The sequence below is a fragment of the Fulvia fulva genome, chromosome 1 (genome assembly GCF_020509005.1).
Source record: "Fulvia fulva chromosome 1, complete sequence".
NCBI lineage: Eukaryota > Fungi > Ascomycota > Dothideomycetes > Mycosphaerellales > Mycosphaerellaceae > Fulvia > Fulvia fulva.
In genome coordinates this window covers 7746612-7767785 of record NC_063012.1, presented here as the reverse complement: position 1 = coordinate 7767785, position 21174 = coordinate 7746612, and the positions used below count along the sequence as shown (strand labels likewise).

At 53.9% G+C, this 21174-nt stretch overlaps 8 protein-coding genes across 8 annotated transcripts; 4 read left to right on the top strand and 4 right to left on the bottom strand.

Annotated features, from left to right (window-relative positions):
• Positions 1-421: 421 nt before the first annotated feature.
• CLAFUR5_01499 (uncharacterized protein) lies at positions 422-991 on the top strand (the record flags this gene model as incomplete). Its single annotated transcript, XM_047900647.1, has 1 exon — positions 422-991. The coding sequence occupies one exon, from the start codon at positions 422-424 to the stop codon at positions 989-991; it is 570 nt and encodes a 189-aa protein (XP_047755851.1).
• A 124-nt stretch (positions 992-1115) lies between these two features.
• On the bottom strand, positions 1116-2003 carry CLAFUR5_01498 (uncharacterized protein; the record flags this gene model as incomplete). The annotated part of the gene is made up of 1 exon (XM_047900646.1): positions 1116-2003. The coding sequence occupies one exon, from the start codon at positions 2001-2003 to the stop codon at positions 1116-1118; it is 888 nt and encodes a 295-aa protein (XP_047755850.1).
• A 254-nt stretch (positions 2004-2257) lies between these two features.
• Positions 2258-4210, bottom strand: CLAFUR5_01497 (uncharacterized protein; the record flags this gene model as incomplete). The annotated part of the gene is made up of 1 exon (XM_047900645.1): positions 2258-4210. The coding sequence occupies one exon, from the start codon at positions 4208-4210 to the stop codon at positions 2258-2260; it is 1953 nt and encodes a 650-aa protein (XP_047755853.1).
• Positions 4211-4948: 738 nt separating this feature from the next.
• On the top strand, positions 4949-11080 carry CLAFUR5_01496 (Helicase SEN1; the record flags this gene model as incomplete). The annotated part of the gene is made up of 1 exon (XM_047900644.1): positions 4949-11080. The coding sequence occupies one exon, from the start codon at positions 4949-4951 to the stop codon at positions 11078-11080; it is 6132 nt and encodes a 2043-aa protein (XP_047755852.1).
• Positions 11081-12747: 1667 nt separating this feature from the next.
• CLAFUR5_01495 (uncharacterized protein) lies at positions 12748-15491 on the top strand (the record flags this gene model as incomplete). The annotated part of the gene is made up of 3 exons (XM_047900643.1): positions 12748-13334; positions 13389-13498; positions 13555-15491. The coding sequence occupies 3 exons, from the start codon at positions 12748-12750 to the stop codon at positions 15489-15491; spliced, it is 2634 nt and encodes an 877-aa protein (XP_047755855.1).
• A 120-nt stretch (positions 15492-15611) lies between these two features.
• CLAFUR5_01494 (uncharacterized protein) lies at positions 15612-16792 on the bottom strand (the record flags this gene model as incomplete). The annotated part of the gene is made up of 3 exons (XM_047900642.1): positions 15612-15912; positions 15971-16689; positions 16739-16792. 3 exons carry the CDS (start codon positions 16790-16792, stop codon positions 15612-15614), a joined length of 1074 nt encoding a protein of 357 aa, XP_047755854.1.
• Positions 16793-18489: 1697 nt separating this feature from the next.
• CLAFUR5_01493 (uncharacterized protein) lies at positions 18490-19595 on the top strand (the record flags this gene model as incomplete). The annotated part of the gene is made up of 2 exons (XM_047900641.1): positions 18490-18848; positions 18908-19595. The coding sequence occupies 2 exons, from the start codon at positions 18490-18492 to the stop codon at positions 19593-19595; spliced, it is 1047 nt and encodes a 348-aa protein (XP_047755857.1).
• Positions 19596-20202: 607 nt separating this feature from the next.
• On the bottom strand, positions 20203-21142 carry CLAFUR5_01492 (uncharacterized protein; the record flags this gene model as incomplete). Its single annotated transcript, XM_047900640.1, has 2 exons — positions 20203-20291; positions 20344-21142. 2 exons carry the CDS (start codon positions 21140-21142, stop codon positions 20203-20205), a joined length of 888 nt encoding a protein of 295 aa, XP_047755856.1.
• Between the last annotated feature and the right edge of the window lie 32 nt (positions 21143-21174).

Below are 21174 nucleotides of genomic sequence, written 5' to 3'. Positions count from 1 at the left end.
GCAAGTGATGGGTGATGGGTAATGGGTGCTGGTGATGTTTGGTGGTGCAGGCAGTCTTTGGTCGGATCAAACCGGCGGACCACGAGGGGCGGGCGACGAGCTGCAGGGTCAGATGCAGCTCTTCTGCAGGGATGAGGTGGGAATAGGAATTCACCTTCAACATGCGAGCACCGGCACATTCACTACTACATACCACGCGCAAGGTCGGATTGGAAAGCTTCCTAGACATCCAGTCTCCATATGCTCCAGTTTCAGCTCGCAGCACTCTCAACTCGACGTCGCGAGAATGGCGATGCATGCTGAGCCCGTGGCACAGCAATGCGCTCGCAGCGATCACTTGATAATCGTGGCATTGGCTGAATCTTATAAGTAGACGTTGAGCAGCCAGCATGGAATATGATCGGGCATCCTCCGCTTCAACATGGTGTCCAGTATGAGCACGTTTCTTGCCATCGGCATACCAGCAGTCACAGCATCATTGACCAAGTCTGAACTATACTGCAAGCCAAGACCGGGAGACGCAGCGTGGCCTGACGCTGACACGTGGAACTCACTCACTCAATCTGTCAATGGCAACTTGATCGCACCGACACCAGTGGGAGCAGTGTGTCACACGGGCTGGCCGCAATCCGACGTCGTCCTTCCTAGGGTATGGAAGACGCTCAACCAGACTGAGAAGGAGGTCGTCACGACGGATTTGAGAGATGTCAGAGTACGAGCCCTGCGGGACCTGTCGCCGGATACTGGTGCGTACATGAGCGAGTCGGATCCGACAGAGCCGGAGTGGCAGAAGACGAAGTTTGGGGAGCATTACAATGAGTTGCTGCGCATCAAGCAGAGGTGGGATCCGAATGGAGTCTTCTGGTGTAAGCAGTGCGTCGGGAGTGAGCTTTGGGAGGCCAAGGGTGACTTTGGTATTGAGAATGGTGTTGGACAGAGTAAGGTGCAGCTGTGTCGAGTTGAGAAGATCCCACACCGTTATTTGGCGTAGCCGCAGGTTGTATTGTCGCAGTTGATCCCCCTTGTTGTAGACTAATGAGATCGACGGAAGTAATGATGTCCGAGTACATTTGCTCGTGTTCAACCGTTTTGTGGCTACAAGAACATGAGGTCGCTTATCGCTTTCGGTCATCGTGGAGGAACCACATTGGGCCCGAAGGTGTATCTACAGTCTCAAATCTGACATCCTCGTTGTAATCGAGCACATACCCGTTGTAGACGCCAGTCTCGTCGGCCATCAGCTGCTGTGCGTATACCCAGTGCTTAGCCACCATTTCCACAGTGTCCGCATCCATGTGCTGCTTCTCAGCCAGATAGTGATTTATGCGGTCAATGACTACCTTCGTGGCCTCTGTCATCATGTCTTCCCATATCCCCTTTTCTAGTTTGTCAAGCCGTGATGGCGTCTCGAGTGATAGTGTAACCTTATAGCACCCGCTCTCCACGCACCAGCTCACATGCAAAGCTGGATAGTAGCTGGAAGAATCCCAGCTCCTTTCGCCTTGGATCTCGCGTTCCGTCCCCCAGATCCGCAAGGTGCTGATCCGACAGCTCGGTATGATGTTCGAATCCTTGGCCAGACTCGAGCGCCGTAGCCAAGATGGCGCGGTGATCGTGAATATTGGTTCCTTGTGTTCGACTTGGTGGAGGACATAGAGCTTGTTGTGGCGATAGAAGATCTTGGAGGCATCTTGATAGGTGATCCGGCAGGTCGCGGCGAGAGTATTGTATTGCTTCAATTCTCGGCAGCCTGCTCCAAGAGTCAATAACATAGGGTCCCAGTTATCGTCCTGGCGCCTTCCAACTCGAACGTAATCATCTTGAGTGACAAGAGGTAGAAAGCTGTAGATGTGATCGCGGAGCTCCTGAGGGAGCGTGAGGAAGCTGGGTTTGATGGTGCAAGTGCTGGTAATGTGTTTGTTCCAGGCGGCAGTGTCTGTGGCTCCCATGTTGAGGCTCTGCAAGTTGACGGCCAGGTCGGTGACGCGCAAATTGTTTGCCATTGCGTGAGTGATGCACGTAGTGTCGAACCAGAACTGGAAGCGGATGCGATTTGGCTTGAGAACTTATTTTGAGTTGGTGAGAGCGCGAGCAAGGTCGTGTATTTGCTGCTTCAGCGACTAGCGCAGGGTCTGTGCGCTGTCATGAAACGGCTGCCAATGGCTTGACTCTGGGATCAGAGAATAACGCTCAACAGCGGCTGGTCGCGGGCGCATTGCTCGGAATGGATTGCGCCATCATATTAGCTACAACACTGCTACCGTGACTTCAGCTTCGACTTGTTACTGTTCCACCATCTCCGACAGTTGACATGCATATCCATCCCCTGTACCCACCACTCTCCAAAGCTGTCATCGACATCGACGTCAACCTTCGCGGCCCTCTCCTCACGCTTCAAACCACAGAGTGCACAAGCATGCGGCGCGGCGAAGCCTCCCTCTATACTCTTCAACGTCTTGATTGGCATCGTCTCAGCCACTTCAGGCAACGCAGGAATTTTCACAGCCGGTGCGGCCGTCTTCGTGCTCGTGATTGCGCCCCGAATCTTGCCTACGTTGTTCTTCCACAGTCTGACAGCATCTGTCACTTCTCGCTCTTCTTGTACAGCCTCGCCTTTGCCGATCGAGGAAAGTTTCATTCCGCTTTTGCCACCCATGCCTGCCTGGCCTATTCGCATGCTTTGGGCAAGAATCTGATCACGCTTCCACCTCAATTTGCGGCCTGCGATGATATGCGCTAGTACTACTGCGTCCTGTACAATGTTCCGCAAGAACGTGTGAGTGGCAGGATGGGATACGAGTTGGCTTCGTTGAGTAGAGTCGAGGCGAGATAGCGGCGTAAAGAGGGTGTCATTGGCAGATGCGAATAGCGAGGCGAACAGTGACAGCAGTAGTGCTGGTGGTGGAATGTTTGTCGGAGGTACTGTCGACTCAGTCGCTTGTTGGCTTTGAGTGAACGACTGTTGTATAGGCTGCGGCGTGGTTGCATCATCCAGGTCTGTGAATGGCTTCTCGGCTGATGCTGTACTCGACGTCTTGAAGTCGTCCCATGGATCTTCTTGAGCTTGGGCATGCTCAGACTGGACAGATGAGGGTGCCGCTATGGCAGCACTTTGTGTCTCGAAATCATCCCATGGATTGTCCTCTGCCATCAGACTTGCCACGTTCGCTAGGCTCGATGACTTATGATGCTTCGGTTGGCCGAGCAAGGAGTTTGCCTTTCGGATCGAAGCACTTCTCACCCTGCTGGTCTGCGCAGGAGGCTCATCAAGTCCAAGCAGGTCGATCTGTGGTAAAGATGAATTCGGTGCAGGAGCAGGCTCAGATGGCAATGTCACTTCTACGCCGGGCGTCGTTGGATCCTCAAAGTCTCCGAAATCGTCGTTGTCGCTCTCATCGTCAGAGACATGCTCAGCATCGAAGAGCACATTTGGGTCCTTGGCAGGAGCATAGCCGGACTTCTTTCGAAGCTTGTTATGTACAGGTGTCTGAGTTGGTCTCGCTTGTACCGGTGATATCGATGCAGTCATTGCCAACTTAGCTGCTCCTGGTCTGGTTGCTTTAGCTGAAGGCTGAGGCTGTGTCGATAGTACTTGAGCAGGTTTCGATTGAGCTGTGGCGGCATTCGATCGTAAGCTTGCACTATTTAACTTCTCCTGCTCTCTCTGCAAGCGCGCTTCCTGCTCGGCAATGATCCGCTTCGAATATGCCATAGCTGCCTCTGGGTCGTTGGCGAGATTTGCAAGATCATCTTGCCCAGCATCATATTCGTCATCCCCAGCCTCGAATAGAAAATCCATGTGGCCTGCAAAAGGATGCTTGCCGACCTTTGAGTCTTCCGGCGGTGGGGAATTCGGCCTTTTCTGTGCTTTAGGAGGGAACACTACCTCTGGCTCGTCAGGCATGAGATACGAAGCGGCCGGATTTCCAGGAATGTGAGTGGCGCCTTCGGTGGCATCGGTATTTGTCGAGGCAAAAGAGACGTCGCCGGCGTCTTCAAAGTCACCAAAATCATCGTCATCAAACGCGTCAGGCGTGCTTGTGGTTGCCGCCTGAAGCCCAGCATCGTTCTGTATCGTACTCTCCTTAGATAGTATCGTGTGACACGAAGTTGCGGATGCCTGAGGACTGGTCGATCTCGCATCAGGAGAAGAGATTCGGGCGATCTGAGGTGGCTCCTCACCAAAGGCAGCGAACAGGTCTGAAGACATGCTGACCTAGCATTTTCTGAAGTACGAAGACCGGGCCTCGGTTGGGTGGCAGAGGGATGCGGACCTATGTGGCATATACTGACATCTAGTGAGGCATTTGAGGGATAGAAATCCAAGAGTAACAACTCCAAGCTTATGGCAAGTAATGATGTTATGCTGTCAGTTCGCCCGGGTCTGGTGTTGATGTCGTGCAGGGCGAGAGTTCACGCTAGAGCACGGGTCGGCCCTTTGCAGGGATCGGCTCTGACGCGCAGAAAGCGCGATCTACCTCCTAGCGCGACCACTTTCAGTGACCTCTGCAAACGACCAGACCTTTCTTTGTGTGCGGCCGCTGACCATTTGCACCAACACCAGCACAGTGCTGAACATCAGCCACTGGAGCAGCAGTCACGTGCTCATTCACAGTCGCAGAGCATCCCGTTCACCTAGCGGAAGAGCTGCGACCGGTTCGTGAACTTCTTCGGCTCACTTGGGCCTGCTCAAACAGCCGCCATTGCTGCCAGCACCATCGCTCTTACAACACCACCGCCTCTTTGCACGTTTCAGTACACACAGCAGTCTCTTGACCTGCAATTGTGGTTTGAGACCAGGCACTAGAAGCTGGAGGAGTAGATAGCTGCCTGCGCTGTGATCTCCCAACACACATGTGCACATCGTGACATCCACGCACCACCTGCCGACTGCGGCGCTCAGCTCTACCATCTACAAGCCGGGCCTCTGTGGCCCGGTGGCTGGAAGATGGAGTTCGTGCAGAAGCTCGAAGCGCTCACGAATCTCGACGCGGGCATCCACTGGTTCTGCCCACGCACCACCGACGACGAGACCGGTGTTTACTACATCGACGACATTGACTCGAGCGAACCAGAGAGCGAGTCTGAGAAGGCGACGCGGCTTTCCAAACTGAAAGAGGCGACGCAGCGGAAGGAAGATGCTCTATCAGCCACACAGATCATCGCGTTCGACGGAGACGATGCCATGCCATACCAGACGAAGCTCAAAACCCACCTCAAGACACAGCTCACTCGCTGCGATATCTGCATACGGGAGTTCCACCGCTCGAGAGCATGGCTCAAATCTCAACTCGAGGCCGAATATGCCGCAGACGAAGTACGAACGTTCCTCGACAAATACGATGGCATGAACAACGAGAGAATCACGACAGGGCTGGATCAGGCGACTGAGGCTCTCTTGGATCTCGAACCCAGCAAGCGCAAGATAACATCGGCGGGAGAGGCTGGCATGTATGCCATGTTTGAGGCGTTGCAGTGCCGACCATTCCTTTACAGCGAAGAGCTACTATCACAGCACTTCGACAAGCCTTTCAGGCTAGCTCAAGCTAACAGGAAGTTCTCTTTGCCCGGTGTAGCTCCTGGCACCGTGGCATTTCTCTACTCCATGAATGCCGAGAGATTCGCATGGGCCGAGCGGAATATCACCAGACTCAAGCGCAAAATCTTGCCATCCGAGTTCGAGTCCAGTGTCAAACCATTCATGGAAGGAGCGGCGGGCCGTGTCCATGTCGTCAACCTTGATGCGAGATTTCTGCCTGTCTTTTGGCGCGCCACCCGTATGCTGCTCGAAAAGTTCGACAAGGAACTGATTACGAATTATCTGCGTGCCATGGACGTAAACATTTACACGCTCTCACTCGAGCACTTCCAAGTCCAGCAAGACCACGTTCTCGACATTTTCGGCTGCTACGGCATTCTGCTGGAACTTGCGCCTAACGATTTCTGGGAAGCGATGGGTGCAGTATCGCCCTCAAACGTCTTAGACGTGGCATTTACGACGAAACCTAACCAGTTGGAGACACTATTCACCTCAAAGCAAGAGTCTGGGCGTGACCCGCAGGCCTACCTTGCGCTGCAAGTCAAGTGGCTGGACGCATTCGTCAAGAGCATCAAAGCAAGCAATCTGGTCCCACCCTTGCGAACCCTCCTGCAGTTGTGCTTGAAGAGATACCAGGCAGACCAATACTCACATTTCGCTAGTACTGCTATGTGGGAAAGAGGTCTCTGTTGTCTGCAAGAAGCTATCAGAATCTTAACCAGAGACCTTGATGGGGGGCCAGCTTACACTCACTTGATCGAGGCGGTGTCCAGAGACTACATCGGAGACATTCTGGCGCAGCTGGAGGGCATTGAGAAGAAGGAAGAGTTGCAGATCACGAAAGATCAGAATTCTGCTCTCGACATCATTCAGAATCTTTTGGCTCTCGACGTCAGGAGCCTGTCTCGCGACCGCAGAATGATCGAGTCTAAGCGAGAGCTGGATCATGAGATCGGAGTTGCGAGCCTGAACATCTGGAAAATGAGTATGCGCCATATCAAACCCGGCCATTCGTCGTTCGTCATGTCGATCATACGTGGCATGAATGGGTTGCTTTCGCTGGATCTGCTACCTCCCAAAATCGTGAAAGCAGCGACAAAGACTGCCGAGAGCTGGAACAATGCTCTGACCAGGATCCTGGGCTACGTTGCCACGGACTTGCTGGATCGGCTTGACTCTTTCAATCATGAGCAACTGCTTGACCTGATCGCCCTTCCCGAGGCCATGAATGGCATTGTTTTGCTGCTGTTCAATGGCAACGAGATGATACACGCGAATGCACTCACCTTGCTGAAGACTTTCAGTGGCGAAGATAGCCGACGTGAGAGCATTATGCACCTCCTCAAGGCTTATTACAGCAATGCTATGTCAGCATTCGGGCTATCGTTAAAGGCCGTTATCAATGCGCACATCTTCGGTCCGTGTTCAACGCTGCTCAAGATTCTGAGAGATGTCTTCAGCTGTCTTTGCGACGATCAAGACGGGTTGCTCAGGACAAAGACTATCTCAGGCGAGACCGAGCTGACGGCTCTTCGAATCCTGTGGGTCCATACCTGGAGCTTTCTCGAAATGGTCTTCTCACGGACGGAGGCTTGGAGCAGTCTCGGTTATGATAAAGCTATGATGCAGCTGTTCTGTCGCGACACCATGGACCTTGCTGAATTCGTATTCGATCAGTACGCAGTCATCGCGAGCACCATGGAAGGCGGCAGCATACAAGTGTCTTCTGCCACTGGAAAGCAGCTTCTGCAACAATCCAACAAAGCATTCGGGCATATCACAAAGTGGTTGCGTCTCAGAGATGAATACTTGATTTCGCGATGTGTGAGCATCACGGGTAAAATGCTCACCAGATTTCAAGAGGTGAATATCAGGATAAGCGCAGAAAATTCTACCTGGCTTCAGGATGTGATCACCAGCTCAAGTACCAGCAAATACGCGAAGGTGAAGAACAAGCTGACCATGAACAACAAGGCTGAGTTGCAGCAGGCTCTGGAGCGACATCTGGGCGAGTCGCTGTCGGCGTCAGATCTTTCCGAAACGGAAGGGCCCAAGCGAACTAAGCAAGGCTCGCTGGCCGACTGGGCAGCGTCTGCGGGTGATCGCTCTGGCTCGTCAACACCGGTGTCTGCAAGCAGGCCCGAAGGCGTTATCGACCTTGATACTTGGACTAGCGCTGCAGAGAAGAGGAAGGCCGAAGAGCGAAAGCCGATGCAGAAAGTGCCGACTCTGGCCTTCCAGAAAGCCGCCATGAAGAAGCAAGAAGAAGCCAATGACTTCTTACTCAAGCGGAGGCAGGCCAAAGAAGAGGCGGATCGTAAGAGGCAAGAAGTCATTGCAAAGGCGAAAGGACTTGGTGCTGGTAGCGGCGTCGCTGGCATCGGCAACTATGGTGCAGACCATGGCACCGAGGGGCAGACAGTGATGGTGAACGATGATGACCTGGAGTCAGACGACGATGACGATGATCTGGACGATGATCTGTTCGGAACGGTCGACAAGCCGAAGAAGCAGCAGCGACCCGGCCTCGACTTTAGCGGCGCCACCGGGCTGAAGCCAGAAGTCAAGAGCGGTCCAACACGAATACAGAGGACTGCCCGCTCGGTCAAGGATATGCGAGCCCGCATCAAGCCAGCTCTAGGTCCGTTGTATCAAACTATGCTAAGCTGGGACTTCTTCCACACGGATCACTATCCACCAGGATCCAGCCCACAGGATTTCAGGGCTGTGGAGAACTCTTTCAGGGACCCCATTTCTTATCAGGCGACTTTCGAACCACTTCTTACACTGGAAGCTTGGCAAGGTATGGTTCGAGCTCGAGAGGAGAACCAGTCTAAGCCGTACGAGCTCAAGGTACAGAACCGCAGCAATGTTGATCAGTTCATCGAATTCAGCAGCATCATTGGGCACCAAGAAAACAGAGAGGTAGAACTGAGAGAAAGTGACATTGTCCTGCTCTCTACCTCGAAGAAGCCTGCCGACGATTCGACGGCAGCTCACTGTTTTGCAAGAGTGCAGAAGACCAAGTTCACGAAAGCACATATGGAGATTGTGTACCAAATGATGCCAGCCTCAGCGTTGGCGCCAAAGCTTACTATGCAGTCAATAATTTACGGCCTCAAGGTGACGACCATAGTCCCGCTAGAACGCCAATACGGCGCACTCAAAGCCTTGCAATACTACGATCTCTGCAACCAGATCGTGCGCGCAAAGCCGTCATCGCGATATGAGTTCAGCGAAAAGCAGATAACCTCCATGCAGGGCGTGTACGGCCTCAACCGCGCGCAGTCAGAGGCTGTCAATGCTGCGCTCGATAACGAAGGATTCTCGCTCATCCAAGGCCCACCTGGTTCAGGCAAGACCAAGACAATTACAGCTATTGTCGGTGGTCTGCTCACTCAGTCTCTGAGCAATGGTCCTGCAGGCGCGACCCGTATTACCGTCCCGAAAGGCAACAATGTCAATAGCGGCAGTGATGCCCCGGTGAAGAAGCTTTTGGTATGTGCACCTAGCAATGCCGCCGTGGACGAGCTGTGCGTCCGACTCATGGCTGGGATCAAGACGAAGCAGGGTGTCAGCCGCAACATCAACGTCGTTCGTATCGGCAAGAGCGACAACATCAGCGCCCAGGTAGCCGAGGTGACCCTAGAGAACTTGGTCCAGAAGAAGTTGGGCGGAACTCAGCAGGACTCAAAGCAGCACGAGAAGGATCAGCAGATCTTCGAGGAGCACAAGCAGGTCTCTGCACAGCTTCGAGAGTTCTACCAACGACGTGATGAGGACGACAGCGGTGACAAGAAGATGCAGCCGGCAGGCCGTAAGAGACTTGAGGACGATATCAATCGCGTCAAGCGACAGAAAGCAATGCTCGGCACTCGTATCGATAGTCTCAAAGATCAACGGCGTGACGCAGGGCGTGAACAAGAGCTGAACAAGCGGCGCGTCCAACAGACCGTCCTTGAAGAGGCACACGTAATCTGTGCTACGCTCAGCGGAAGTGGCCACGACATGTTCCAGAATCTCACCATTGAGTTTGAGAGCGTCATCATTGATGAAGCGGCGCAATGTGTGGAGATGGAATCGCTCATTCCACTCAAGTATGGTTGCATCAAGTGCATCATGGTGGGTGACCCGAATCAGCTGCCACCAACGGTCTTTTCGAAAGAAGCGCAGAAGTTTCAATACGAGCAGAGCTTGTTCGTGCGCATGCAGAACAACTTCCCGAACCAGGTCCATCTTTTGGATACACAGTACCGTATGCATCCCGACATCAGTTTCTTTCCAAGTGAAACCTTCTACGACAGCAAGCTCATGGACGGTCCGAACATGGCAGAACAACGGAAGCAGCCATGGCACGCCAGTGCTCTGCTGGCGCCGTATCGTTTCTTCGACGTTGCTGGCCAGCAGCAGACCTCGGCCAAGTCGTTCATCAACCTGGCAGAGATTGACATCGCCATGATGCTATACGACCGTCTGAGGGCAGACTTCAACGATCTCGACTGGAACAACAAGATCGGCATCATCACCCCGTATAGATCGCAACTAAAGGAGCTCAGGCGTCGCTTTCTCAATAAGTACGGAGAAGGCATCAAGGACTTTATCGAGTTCAACACAACCGATGCTTTCCAAGGCCGTGAGTGTGAGATTATCATATTCTCATGTGTGCGTGCTAGCCCGGCAGGTGGCATCGGTTTCTTGCAAGATATCAGGCGTATGAACGTCGGCCTCACACGTGCAAAGTCCAGCTTATGGGTTCTTGGTAACTCCGAGAGTCTCTCGAGAGGCAGGTACTGGAAGTTATTGGTCGACGATGCCAAGGCCAGGGACCTCCACACTGCTGGTCACGGCCTCAAAGGCATGTTGAAGAGACCAAGCAGTGACTTCCCTGCGCAGGCGTCCGCGGTGCCTACCCGTTCCATGCTGGAGATTAACAATCATGTCAGCCAAATGGGGGCCGAGGTCGAGGGCAGCCGAAACGACGCTACACCCAATTCCAAAGAACTGCCATCTTATACTGGCAAGCGTAAGCACTCTGCGGATGAAGGGGATAACAAGTCTGATAAACCATTTAAGCAATCGCGAGACTCGACGCCAGTCACGAGCGCACGAAATGGCACGGACAGGATGGATGGTGTGACCATTAAGGCTGAGGACAGAATCCGAGGCATGAAACAGGAACGCGACCATACGACAGCCGCAAAGTCGATCACCGAAGCTGAAGATGACATGGACGTTGACATGGTCGATGCAGATGAGGCAGAGCTCGACAAAGCAGGAGACGATATGAAGAAGGACACGCCAGATTCGCTTGTCAAGAACCCGCGACGTTCGGCGACTCCAGCTAACAGCGCAGTCGATCGCAACGGCGCGAAGAGCGCTTCAGGATCAAGAGCTGGAACACCTTCGTCCACGACCGAGGATAGCAAGAACGGTATCGCGGGTCAGGGAAACGCAAAGCCCGCAGGAGGAATCGCACCGCCCAGAAAGGCATTCAAGAGAGCAGCACCGAATGTCTTCGCGCCTAAGGCGAAGAAGCGTTGAGGTAACACGCAATACGCCCGCATGTGCTTCTATGGTTGCGGAAGGCAATGAGGTACCAGATCGAGATGCAAGCACGACGAGGGAAGAACAGACCTAGGTATCAGGCGTGTGTAATGACGACGCGCTAAATCAGTCACAAAGCACGAACATTGTTTGCAAGCAAAACGAGGTTTTCTGGAGACCTGCATCGGAGCGTGTCACGATACTCGTGAGTACTTGTTCATTAGCATAGCTGATACCTCATAGATGCGTGATGCGCTGGTTGTTGTGATGGCTCGGCCATCCTGCAGCGAGGTGACCCTTCGGCGAAGCACTTGTAGGAAGGTTCCACGATGTCAAATCATGAGCTGGAAACCGAGCACGACTCCCGCATAGTTGTCACTGTGTATGCAGAGGTCTGCCTTTGACAGTGCGCCAGGTCTCGATCCTGGGTCGCTTGACCAGGCGCATGGCTCGTCTGGACAACGGCAGAGACCACCAAACGGCACTGCCATGCGCGCGGTTAAATTTGTGCTTTGGAATACGGCAACATACACGGTGGTAACGCTGTTTCGAAATCCTTGTGGTGGTCAGTGGCTTACTACTGTTGCGATCGTGCTCCTACTTCCAGGAGGTCGATCGACGCCGTGGCTTGTTCGAACATGCACCTTTACGATCTTCCGGAGAGTGCTGATCTAGATTGTGCATGAACTTGACAGATGCGCCTTTCTGCAACCTCAATTTCACAAACGTGAGGTTACAGCTACACAAGAAGACTCCGCGATGCTGTGGATGTGATAAGGAGCGCCGCGGTTTAGCCACCCTTGTTTCGTGCGCTTGACTGTGCGACTTCAGATGCAGCTTACTGCAGTGCACGAATATCCCTTGCACATTTGTGCTTCCAGATCTGCAGCCGTTCCCTGTTCCTCATCCTTCCAGCCACTCCAGAGGATGGCCAGTCCCGTTGTTGGCCTTGGACACTACATTCTGTGTTGCCCATTTCGAGACTGCATCAGCTGTAACCACTCATGCCTGGGGCACACCTACGACGGCGAAATGGCATGAGGTCGAAAAGTACGGAACGCGGATGCGCTTGTCTTGGAAAGCAAACCAGCCTTGATGTACCACTGCATCCTAGCTTCCCAGCGGCTCTCCAAGCTGGCCAAAATGCCGTCGAGGCGTGCAGCGTGGGCCGGAGAAAATCTGACCATCCAAGCAGAATTGCCGCTGCCCGGCTGCACTACATCTGCTGTGAGCTTCTTCTTCTGTGGCACAAGCGACGCCAGGCGTCGATCCATGGATGTCTCTGCTGAGTACACCACCGTTCCCTTGCGCCTTTGTGAGCGCCGTGGAGATTTCAAGAAGTGTTGTGATTTCCTCACAAAAGTGCTTGGACCTCTCGATCACACATACATGCAGGTGACCTTTCAGTGTTTTGCAAAGACTTCTCGTTCTCTTTCATCTTGTGAATCCTTTCCTCGTTCCGCTTTTCTTTCAGCTTTGCTCTACATGAGGGATGACAGCATCACACCGACTCCAATGATCGACGCAGCGCGTTCTCGTCCAGCGCCACACACAGCTACCTGAGAAGTGCAACCCGTGAGTTGGCATGGTTCCTCCGAATCAGGTGACTTTATCTGAAGCACGCATCGATAGGTCTCGCACCCACCACGAGGAGCTCGTGTCCGATGCAGGCATCCGGACTGCAGCGCCCGCGCAGAGCGAAAGTGCTGAGCTTCGCCAACCATACGCCGCGCTCTTGGGAGATATCTCCTATCGACCCCTCGCAATCTCCTGGCCCTTCCGATATGTTCGGTGCCTCTACAGGCTCCGACCTGCATTACCTCGACAATATGGGTCAGGCTCCCTCGGCTGCTGAACGGGAGGAGGTCAGGAAAGCCAGCTCGGCCATTTTCAGAGAGGACTCGATAGTTCGTCAAGTTGAAGTCAACCGCGAGTACGAGCTGCCGCCTCTTTCTAGGGAAGACTCATGGTCTATGCATTGCGCCTATACCGATCAGGCACCTTATTCCAACGCTAACGCTAAGACCTATCACGGCGACAGCAAAATGATGACCTCGACAAGCATGCTGCACTTGCCAAAGGGCAATGCCTCGAAGGAGCTCGTCGACTTTCTTCGCAGGACCGGACCACCTGAACCACATCGTCGGCCAAGCAAGATTGAGCATCCTCGCAGGACCGTGAGTGCACCTAAGAGCGCTTTGAAGATGTTGAAGCTGGGTGGGAAACGGCAGGTCCAGACCGCTCACGACAGGTTCGTCACAATTCGAAGAGCGGTCAAGTTCATCACATTCGCTAAGTGTTTCAGGCTTAACAATGTAACTCTCCGAGATGAGGGCGGACTTCTTGCCGAAGCCGATGAACCATCTACACCAAAGCCGTTGCCACCAAATGTGGAGCAGAAGGTATCATCGACTGGTATAGCTTTGACTGTGCAAGTGTTTTGTCATGGCGACCATGCTAACCCTTGGCAGGAAAAAAGTACCTCGCCGTGAGACAACCAGACCCTGCCGATGTTCAAATGACCGAGCCGTCGATACTGGATCCCAATATCCTTGAGTCTCGCGTATCTGTCGTGTTCCACGACGAAGGTGCTAGCAGTGAAGCTTCACTTCACAACTGGCTCACGACCTTGACCAAGCAACAGTCTCACCACCAAGCGTCTTCATCGGACCCCCGTGGACCAGCAGCCTCCTTTGACGACGTTGCGACCCCACTTGCCAGACGCTGCCCGACCCCCATCAGGCCACCAGCATCGAATCCTCCGAGTCCAATACCGGAATCGTCTAACTCGATAGCTGGTTCATACCGCACGGAAATCGTGGATCACGCAGTCGGAAAGGGTTCCTTGGACACAACCCGAGCGCTGTCGAGTCATCCATTGCGTAGCCACAGGCCAACTACTCCGAAGATCTCTTTGCCGAACGAAGAATTTTCCGTCAAACATCCAAGCCCAGAGAAGGAAGTAGAGATCAAACATCCAGCACCTCGTCGATTTGGCAGCCATTCAGTCCTGATGCAGCGAGCTTCAAGTCTTGCTTCCATGTATCCAGCCAGGAGCCTATCGGACAGTCCTGGACCTCCACCACCTAAGAGTCCACTGCGGCTGAGACATGATCCCCGAAGGATAGAGACTATCGTTTCGGATCATGATGGTCACGAGCGAAGGGTGACGCCAAAGATCGCACCCAGCATCAAGTCGGCCAGCGACTTTGACTTTGATACAAAGCCAATCCGAGCTACAGTCACTACGGAGTGCAGTGGTCCCATCAAGCGGCCCAAATCGAGAGGCAAGAACGGGAGTCCGCGCCGGAAGGAACGCGATGAACGAGTGCGAGCTCGCAAGCTGCGCGACCGCCCTTCTGTCAGCAGGGCTATCGATGCTGTCGTCAACGCACCTGCTACGGCGACCCGCTCGAAGCTCAAGAAGATGCGTCCTCAGATTCAGATTCCGAATTTCCATACTCCACCACTCAGAGCGCCGTCTGCTGCGAGCAGAGCAAGCGGATCCAGTGCTTCAAGCTGGAGGAAGATCACGCAGTCGACGCTCACGCCAGTGTCGCCGGTACCATCGGAGGCCAGCGATGATGACGATCGAATGACCTATACGCCGATATCACCCACGGCTTCAAGTCCGGCGAAGGTGAGGGATGTGCCATCAGGTATGGAGACGAGCCCTGTAATGCTTGTCGCGGAAGAAGTCCCAGTGCCGAAGACGAAGATTACACCAAAGCCGTCGAAACTGGTTCTCAAAGAAGGCAGACCTTATGCTCCACGTCCACGATCAGCATCGTACTCCCGCCCCAACGCGAAGCGGAGAAGTCGAACGAGCGCCAACAATAGTGCAGAGAAAAGCAATCATTCTTCGCCCAGATCGAAATCGCCTCGTCGTCATCAGCCCGACGATGGTGCTCCACCACTACCTTCACCGCCACCGAACCGTGCTCTTCCTCCAACACCGCCAGCTTCCGGGTCGGAGCGGACAAGCAAGGCGAACAGTAAAGCGAAAATGATCGACGGTCGGAAAGAGCTGTCCGTCGTACCATCTTACGACGTCTCGCCGATCTCGTCGACTTCGTCCAAGAAGGATAGGTACCCAGGCGTGGCAACACAGAAGAAGCCCATGGCTAGCTCGTCCAAGGCTATCAGCCGAGCGCAGTCGAGGATGGATGCTCGTCTCGAGGCACTTGAGAAGCAAAATGCTTTGCTCCAGGCAGCGCTCATGGCGGTCCTGAAGACCAATGGCGAGCTGAATCGTGGGCACCCAGCTCTCAATGTGGTCGAGCCTGAGGTGCCGAGTATGATGGCTTGGGAAGCCCGAGTTGCTCGCAGGAGTGATGCAATCAGTCATGCCCCGAGTAGCAGTAATGGCAGTGCGCTGGACATGTATATGCGCGCGAGAGCTTCTTAGCGAAGGTTGTGCATGCCAAGAGGAAGGAAGGTGACCTGAAGAGATTCGCAAGCGATTGCTTTGAACGGCTGTAACGATGTATACCTATAACAGTAATCGTAATACCCATGTAGACCTACATCACATCACGACAGGCTTATCGTACGATTCCTTGATCTCGTCAGCTTTCTCCGGAGTGGTCATACCCATGCCGACAAAGCAGTCCGTTCTGCCAAACTCCTTGACGAGTTCCTTCGTCAATGTCAGGCGGCGGTCGTAAAGTTTGGGTTCCCCCTTGACTTTGACCAGCCGCCCGTGCATGGTGAAGGTATCAGTGAAATGGTTCGCGAGACCAAGGAGTGCGACGGAGCTAAATAGAAGCACGAGCAGCAAAAGCTTGCCTTCTTGACCTGCGTTTCCTGCTAGGGCAGCATCGAGATATCTGTGGATCTGCGTAAGCTATGTGCGCTGCATGTTGCCATTGGGCAAAAGTCACTTACACCAACAGGGTAGCCAACGCAACCAAAGAGCTTTCAATGAACGTGGGCTCGCCAAGCCATTGACCCGCGGTGACAGCCTTCACATCGTCTGTGGCGCCTTGAATGCGGATCCATCGGTCCTGGCTCAACAAAACAAGCAGATCGCTTTTCACACCAGGCTCTGGTGCACCGTACCAGCCAGGGACAGCCCTTCTGCGTAGTACGAACGTGTTAATGGCCCGAGCAGCTACAAGGAGCAGTATCACGGCGACGGTCCACCAGTCCTGTGCCAGAATCTCTCGCACGAGTACAGCGACAGTCAAGGCTACTGCAATCATGTAGGCCAGAGTGGCCGTCGAAGTGCCGCCTCGGAAGTCGTAGAAGCAGGATAGCACTTTCTGTGATCCGGTCATATGATCTTTCACATTCTCGACAGACAATGTTGTCAGATGGGCAGTGCTTCCGACCTTCTGCAAATATGCCACTGTCGCCTGGTTCTCTACACGAAAGATGTAGCCCGTTGTCATGGCCGCACATGCTGGGTATTCGCCGCCGTTGAGCTCAGGGGCGTGATGTTGTCGATGTAGCCCCGGGCTAAGGACTAGAGCGTCCAGAAAAGAAGACGTGCCTGTCAAAGCAGTGCGTTGTTGCACAGTCGTTAGATCTGCCAGCGCCACAAGACCAGCGGCATCGAGCGAGACCTTCCAGTCCTGTAAGGCTGCAGGCAGCTTAACGCTACGCTGCCGACAGAGTGAGTCGCGAGCCAGAGTCGGAAGAGTCGGTGCTTACCTCGACTGAGACGTACATTTTCAACGTGTCCCACACACGTCCGAGCAGATCCATTTGGACGGGAAGGAGCGACCTTTGAATGCGACTTGGAGCGCTGCAATCGTCAGTACATGCTGTAGCGTGACCCAGGAAGCTGATGGCCTCAGAGGAGCCACAGCCGCAGTTCGACAGCTGTTCAGTGGATTTGATTTGCTGTCATGTGCGGCTGAAGCACTGTGATATCGTCGCCAGCCCTTTCCGAGAGTGGTCGGCCCTTTGCAACACAATGGTTGAGGTGAAGCATACCTTCTGCTTCTACACGGGCTACGCCTCCTCGGACCATGGGACTAGATGCATCGCTGGCGCAATAGATACTGCACAAGGTATCCTGTATCGTTAATGGCATGTCGCAGAAGGAAGTAACGCTCGTTATGCCCCGCTACTTTTCTGCACCGCTGTGGCTCGATCTCCGCTCGGCGTTCGGTGTTCGGCGTTCGGCTTAGGCATTCACAACGCGATCTGACACCTCCTTCCTTCTTCACCTCTTCATCAACACCAACACTAACACTCAGACGCCAGCTACTTGATTGATGACATCGTTCATCGAAGTTGCCCTCTCTACTAAACAATGCAGCAAGCTGCGCGATGTTCGCCTTGTCTGCATTTGATGAGACCGGCGAATGCAGAAGACCCTCTGGACTTGCTTCAGTCATCATGACAGCAACAGCATGAGGTCTCGCGCAATCATGGCCTCCGTGATCGACCATCAAGTAGATCATCATGGAGTTCGTCAAGGTCTAGGAGCTCGATCCGTTTAGGCAATCAGTATTCAACGTCACCATCATCGCGGGGGATACCTGAGGGCGTCCAGCACGGCTTCCCAGTATTCGACCATCGTGACTCTAGTTGGAGGCGGCAGGATCGCTCAATGCCTTGTTCATGTCGGTAGCATCGATTCTACAGCCCTCGGTCCGCTTCGCATTGGCTCTCGGTAGGACCTCAAGAACGCCAGGAATATCCACGGCCTGTGCTCGCGACCCGCTAGAGAGGAGAGATACCAAGGACATGATTTGACTGACTCGCCAGCCACTGTTTCCAGCAGACAGCAAGGGTCTTCCCAGGCTGTCAACCCAGAGCTAGCCTCTCCTGTGGCGCACATTGCGCAACTAAAGGGCAGCTTAAACTGGCTATTGGCTTGAACAAGGCTGCTGTGACTTCTCATTTCTCTCATACTCCATGCTCACGACCGCGTGTAGCCACTTCGAGACGTGTAGTCACATGCTCCGCCACAGCACAAGGAAGACGTTGTCACACACGGCACAATCGCCGACAATCGATCGTGCTCAGGCCAATAGCCATTGCGGCCGTGCTGGCCCTCAACAACTTCCAAGGCAGACTTGATATGAAGGAGCATCGATGTCGCCAAACCAGGCTGTTGCAGAGGACTCGATCTGGAGGCACAACGTTCACGGCAACGCGTATCTCGGGGCTCTACTCGAATGTGTCCAGCTGAGCTACTCTTGGTTCGCTGGGTCACTTTCGCCTCGGCTCGCACGGTTGCATCGCCTGCTCTATAGTCCTGGAATAGCAGGATCCAGCACATCGGATGAAGACTACTGGAGGTGGGCTTGTCAAAGCACAGGCATCGACCAAGTCATCCCAGGCGATGGTATATGAGCCGGGTATCGAACATGTGCAGACGCCACTCAGTTTTTGACGACAACCTCCTTCGCTTCATCGCCAACTCGTGCTGACCACTTTCTTTCGCAACGATGGGACGCGGTAAGGGTAGTTTCTGCAAAACCATCTTCGCCATTGTATTCGCTGCTGCGATCGTTGCGGTCATCGTTGCAGTCTGTGCTGTCTACATGCCTCGGATTGACGATGATCACCACGAGTCAAAGGTCAAGGTCCACAATACAGCAGCTTTCGACAATGGAGGCGGAAGCCACAAACCCACGAAAGATCAGTATGGCGGTGTGGAAGGCAAGGACGAGTTTAAACTGTACACCGGACAAGCGAGCGCGTTCCCCAAGAAGGAGGATTGGATAGCTTTCGACGACATGTGGGAAAGCAACCAGAAGCTTGTTGTCTCTGCCTGTAGCGATCATGGCTGGGGTGATAACAACTCGTGAGTGACCCCATGCCTCTACAGGACCTCCACATGCATTGGTACTGACCAGGGACAAGTGACGAGGAGAACGAACGCATCAAGAAAGAAATTCAATCTGTCGCCAGAGCATCACTGGTGGACCATCGCTTCATCTTAGCTATCATCCTTCAAGAAGTGAGTACAAGCAAGATCCGCAGCGCAATTCCTGTTAACCAGATCGCTATGCAGTCCAAAGGCTGCCTCCGTGTCAAGTCCACCACATCCGCGAAATACGACATCTCCACTCCAGGTCTCATGCAATCCCACAATGGCTCCGACTACGACCCCGAGCACAGCAAATCGTCCATCCGGCAGATGATCCAAGACGGCACACAAGGAACACCGCATGGCGATGGGCTTGTCCAAACTCTGAACAAATTCGGCAACGCCTACGCAGCGGCCAGAGGGTACAATAGCGGGGCTCTCGCAAAGTCTGGTGACTTGAGCGACGCTCTCGGAGCAACGACTTGCTATGCTTCCGATGTGACCAACAGACTCACTGGTTGGGTAAAGGCCCCAACGAAGTGCAGTGACGACCTCACTAGCTCGAATACAGAGACAGCTGGTAGTGGCGAAGAAGCCAGCGCGGCGCCGGTCTCCACACCTGAGCAGAGCACCACCGCACAGCAAGCGGGAAGCGGTTTACAGTCCACCGACGATGGATCATATCAGCCTGACAGCAACGGCTGGAGAAGCCGCAGGAGGCGAACTAGCCGCAAGCTTTGAAGAGTGGCGTATTTCGTATTGTGGTCAGTGGTGAAGTACATGTGGTTGATGACAGAGCTGGACTCTCCATAGTAATAAGTAGTGTAATGCGGAAGAGATCGCACATAATTGCCAGAGCAACAATGAATGTCACTGTCAAGGTTGCTTGGGTGCGAGCCCGATGCGGAAGTACATCTGGCGGATGCTGAAGTGGAAATGCATCAAGCACGAGGTACTACAAACACTTAGCATATGGTAACATCAATCGACAAGTTGGTTCATCGTCGATCACCGGCATCGTACGAAGTGCTGACGAGCGATGAGCTCTGTTCTTCTGTGGACTACAGATCATCTTAGCTAGTAAGTCTTTGGTTGTGGACGTGGGATACTTCTCCGAAAGTGCCTCAAGTTGGCGCTTTCACCAGTTCACCTCCAGCCTTCATGCCTCATAGCGCGTCGCTCCCTGCAACCATCACTCCTGTAACGCCGCGCTCGAATATCCAATGTCGCCCAGCCTGCATGCTATGCTCTGATGTGCCTCGCCCGCTGCTATCCGCTCGTTGGCATTCGTACAGCAAGTGGCAGGACTTACCAAGTATGTGTGGTATCTCATGAACAGCTGGCTTGCTCAATCTTCCGCGTCGTCACCAGCGGCATAATTCCACTTCTTTCGGACCTGGTCTTTCGACATTGGTTTCCCCGAGCCTGTGAAGCCAACTGTAATATGTTGTCAGTAAAGAGCCGACCACCATCGCATACTGAACCTTACCCTTAGCATTGGGCAAGTCTGGTGTTCGAAACTGGCTGTCCTTGCCTAGCTTCCCTGCAGCACCCAACGCAGGCTTCTTTGGCCCTGACCTCTGCCAATCGTTCCAGCTCGTCTTCGCCTTTTCCAAAGTCTTGTTACCCTTCAACTTCTTCGGCGCTGGCGCCATGCGCGTAGGACCATCACTGACTTTGCTCGGCTCGCGCTTCTGCACCAGAGATGGATCGACTGAAGGCGCAGCAGAAATGACTGCTCCATTCTGTACGGCTTCAGGCGAGACTGGGGTCGGCGGGGCAGCGGCAGCAGCGGGAGGTGCATCGGCCTTTCGTTTCCTGTTCTCTACTGCGCGCACCTCGTGTTTGCGCTTAGTCTCGGTCTCTGCGTATCCGGTGAATTTGACAGTGTAGACAGGGTCAGCGCTGCTTCCAGTCTTGCTAAGAACAGTCGCGGCATACCACTGCTTGTCTGCAGAGTACTTGGCCATGACTGAGTCACCCGAGTTGAACATCACGGCTTTGCGCTGTTCTGGCGGAGGTGGAGGTGCTTCTGAGTCGACTTTACGGAACTTTGGGTGCTTGCTCATGTCATACTTGGGTGCATCGCCTGTCGGAGGAGGTGGCGCACTCTGCTCTGACTTTGTCGCTGCTGCAAGTCGTTGCTTCAGATCTGCGAGCTGCTCCTCCAGCACCGGCTCCATCTCCAAGGCATCAGTGTCGGAGGGATCCAGGTCCAAGGCGCCTTTGATGACATCGAGGTCATCCTGCGTGGCTGCAAGTTCTTGCTGGAGGGCTGAGACGGTCATGCTGATTTAGTAGATGTCGGTACTTTACTCCG